Below are 3,908 nucleotides of genomic sequence, written 5' to 3' on the forward strand. Positions count from 1 at the left end.
ATTATAGTTTTCTTCGAGTTTTCGGTTGTGTATGTTTTGTTCTTCTTCAGCCTCATGAACATAGTAAACTTGAACCTCGGGCTCGTATGTGTTGTTTCCTTGGTTATGGCACTGAACACAAGGGTTATCGTTGTTGGGATCCTCTCTCTAAACGTATTCGTATATCTCGTCATGTTGTCTTCTGGGAGCACCACATTTTTTCTCGGTTCTCATCCTTTGAGTCCATTCCTACTACTCAGTCACCTTTGTTTACTAACCCCAATGTTGATCTTTTTCCTAGTGATGATTCTACAAATTCTATCTCGAGTGACCCTCCACAACCTCCTGTTCTTCCGCCTTCTCCATCTCCCGATGATTCCAGACCGGACGATGATCCTGCTCCTACCGTCATGCCTCCTCCTCCCGCTCGTTCTTCTAGGGTAAGGAATCCACCTCTTCATCTTCTTGATTACCATTGCTTTTCTACTATCCTTCATCAACATGAACCTAAGTCATTCAGAGAAGCCTCCTCAAACCCAAATTGGCAACAAGCAATGCAGGAAGAAATACAGACACTTGAGAAAGTACACACTTGGGATTTGGTTGATCCTCCTTCTAATCAGAAAGTTATGGGCAGTAGATGGGTATACAAGATCAAGACTCGCTCTGATGGCTCTATTGACCGTTATAAGGCCCGCTTGGTTGCTCAAGGTTGTACGCAAGAGTATGTTATTGATTATGAAGAGACTTTTCCTCCTGTTGCTCGTTTTACATCTGTTAGAGCTCTTCTTGCCATTGTCGCGGTTAAAAAATGGTCTCTCAGTCAGATGGATGGGAAGAATACATTTCTTAATGGGGATTTGAAAAAGAAAGTCTATATGAAACCACCTTCGGGATATCCTTGTTCTTCTAATAAGGTTTGTCTCCTTTGCAAGGCACTTTATGGACTTAAGCAAGCTCCTCGTGAATGGTTTGACAAGTTCAGCACTACCATATGCAGTCTTGGTTTTACTTCTAGCCCTCATGAGAATGCCCTCTTCATTCATAAAAGCGAACATGGAGTTGTTCTTCTACTTTTGTATGTTGATGACATGATTCTGGGGATGATGTTGATGGTATCTCTGATTTCAAGGCCTCACTTCATCGTACCTTTGAGATGAAAGATCTTAGTTCTCTCAGCTATTTTCTTGGTCTCGAGGTCATCTCCACCGATGATGGCATCTATCTCTCTCAAGCTAAGTATGCTTCAGATCTTCTTGCTCGCGCTGAGATTACAGATAGTCGCACTGAGTCTACTCCTCTTGAGCCTAATGTTCGATTTACCGCTATGGATGGCACTGTTTTGGATAATCTGACTCTCTATCGACAGTTAGTTGGCGGTCTCGTCTACTTGACTGTCACCCGACCAGACATCGCTTATCCGGTTCATGTACTTAGCCCGTTCTTGTCAGCTCCTCGTACTACTCACTATGCGGCAGTTCTTCGCATTCTTCGCTACATCAAAGGCACTTTATTTCATGGCCTTTATTTTTCTGCCCATTCCTCTTTGTCTCTTCAGGCTTACTCCGATGCTGATTGGGCTGGTGATCCCACTGATCGTCATTCTACTATTGGTTACTGTTTGTTTCTTGGCGATGCTCTCATTTCTTGGCGTGTTAAGAAGCAAACGTTCACTGCTCGCTCAAGCACAGAAGCTGAGTACCGTGCCCTCGCTGACACCACTGCTGAAGTTATCCCGGTTCGTTGGCTTCTCGAAGATCTGGGTGCTCCTCAGTCGTCCCATACTGATGTTTTTTTGTGATAATCGCAGTGCTATTTAGATCGCCCATAATGATGTGTTTCATGAACGCACCAAACACATTGAGATTGATTGTCACTTTGTTCGGCAACGTATCCTTATTGATGCTGTTCGTCTCATTGCTGTTGGAACACTAGATCAGACTGCTGATATCTTCACGAAAGCTCATCACCCGACTCGTTTCCGGACTTTGTTATCCAAACTCAAGTTGGTATCCTTAGCTCCCACTTGAGTTTGAGGGGGGATGTTAGAGAATCATTAGAATCAATTTAGATCAATTAGTATAGTCTATATTTATATAGTATATCTGTATATTAATTGTAGGATTCTATGCCTTTATTACTCTGATTCATTTAGCACCTATAAATACCCCTTGTATATTGTACCCTTGATCACACTCAATAATACACTTTTCAGATTACTCTCTCAGTTTCTTGTTTCTAACACTTTTCATTACAAAACTAATAAGCCTGAAAAAGATGGATTATTTTGCGAAAGAATTTTTGGACCTGTAAAAAGTGGAATTTGTGCTTGTGGAAATTATCGAGTGATCGGAGAGGGAAAAAAAAAGACAACCAAAAATTTTGCGAACAATGTGAGGTAGAATTTGTTGATTCTCGGATACGTAGATATCAAATGGGTTATATAAAACTCGCATGCCCAGTAACCCATGTGTGGTATTTGAAATGTCTTCCTAGTTATATTACGAATCTTTTGAATAAATTTCTTAAAGATTTAGAATGTGTAGTTTACTGTGATGTGTGATTTGATTAAAATTTTTATTGTACAGATTTTGAACAATAAACTGTCATTCCAATCAATTAATTTAAAATGTTTTAGATCTGACATATCTTTGAAAGTGAGTAACATAAAACTCAAAATTTTGGGTATAAAAAATATTTTTCATTCAATTAAAAAAGAAAATAGATTTATGGTATAATAACAAAAAAATATAAACTTTACCTAGTAAAAAAAAACTTTTTGTGGGATTATAATTCCATTATTCCATTTCTTTTCTAAAAAATGGAATTTGTGTTCAAATCCTGTTTCAATTTCACTCTCTAGAAATAAATACTGCTCAAGAAACAACGTGGCAATTTGTTTTTTACATTCCAAATAAAAGAAAAAAAAAGTGTGTGGGGCATCTAACTGCATGCAATATGCATGTATAGAGATTGGCCCACAGGACATGGTACAGGAAAAGTAGCGGTTCCATCTGATGAAATGGGCCAAATGCTGTTGCAACCCAATACAAAAGTCACTGTGAACTGCCAACAACACAATCTCTAGCTATCAGCCTACTACATCCCTCACCAAAAAAACAAAAAGCTATGAGCCTACTAGTACTACGGCAAGATAATAACAAGAGAAATGCTAAGGGCAGCAACTTTTGTAATTTGTAATCATCAAATAGTCATTAATGATAATTTTAATGGTGTAAGATTAGTGTAAGATTTCATCCAATGACTCACTTTTCTTTGCTAGTTACATACTGGTCAAAATTTGATAGAATTGCTGTCCACTAGACTTTTTCTAATAATAATAATAATAATAATAATAAAGTATGAGATACACATTCTTTAATGAAAATTTAAATTACATTTCATGCAAAGATTAAGGAATAAATTGCAACAAGGCACAGTGTCAAAAAAGGTTACAGTTCTGTACAAAATTTGAAGATTTAAAACTTTTTCAATTAATTTTGATGTGTTTATAATTATGTGTAAATTAAATAATGGAAAAACATAACATAAAATATTGGAATGCGCGTGGGAGAGGGAGAGCGAGGCATCCCATCTCATCCCATCCATGATCTGAAGGTGTTCAAATCCATCGTCACTCGCTCACTCACTCACTCACTCACTACTCTTTTTGAGTAGAAATGGTAATGGTGGTGGTGGTGGTGGAGCTGTAAGTGAATCCCTCGAACGCAAACAGAAACACACACTTTCTTGTGTTTTCATTTTCATGTCTCAGCCCTCAACGAAACGCTCGTCGCCGTCGCCGTCGCCGTCGCCAGCTGAAACAAACAGCTCTATGAAAAAAGCCAAGTCGCAAGGCCTCGCCTGTGCTCTTGACTCCAACGCCATCTCCTCTCACCACCACGACCTCCTTTTCGACTCCATGTCCC

At 38.9% G+C, this 3,908-nt stretch overlaps 1 protein-coding gene across 1 annotated transcript in view; it reads left to right on the forward strand.

Moving 5' to 3' along the window:
• LOC107622574 (cullin-4) overlaps nucleotides 3,520-3,908 on the forward strand; it is a gene marked incomplete in the record, with an annotated part of 8,040 nt that continues 7,651 nt past the window's right edge. The window contains 1 exon segment of the mRNA XM_021114150.1: nucleotides 3,520-3,908. Within this exon segment, the coding sequence (XP_020969809.1) occupies nucleotides 3,746-3,908 (163 nt within the window).

This window comes from Arachis ipaensis, chromosome B10, assembly GCF_000816755.2.
Source record: "Arachis ipaensis cultivar K30076 chromosome B10, Araip1.1, whole genome shotgun sequence".
NCBI classification, from domain to species: Eukaryota; Viridiplantae; Streptophyta; class Magnoliopsida; order Fabales; family Fabaceae; genus Arachis; species Arachis ipaensis.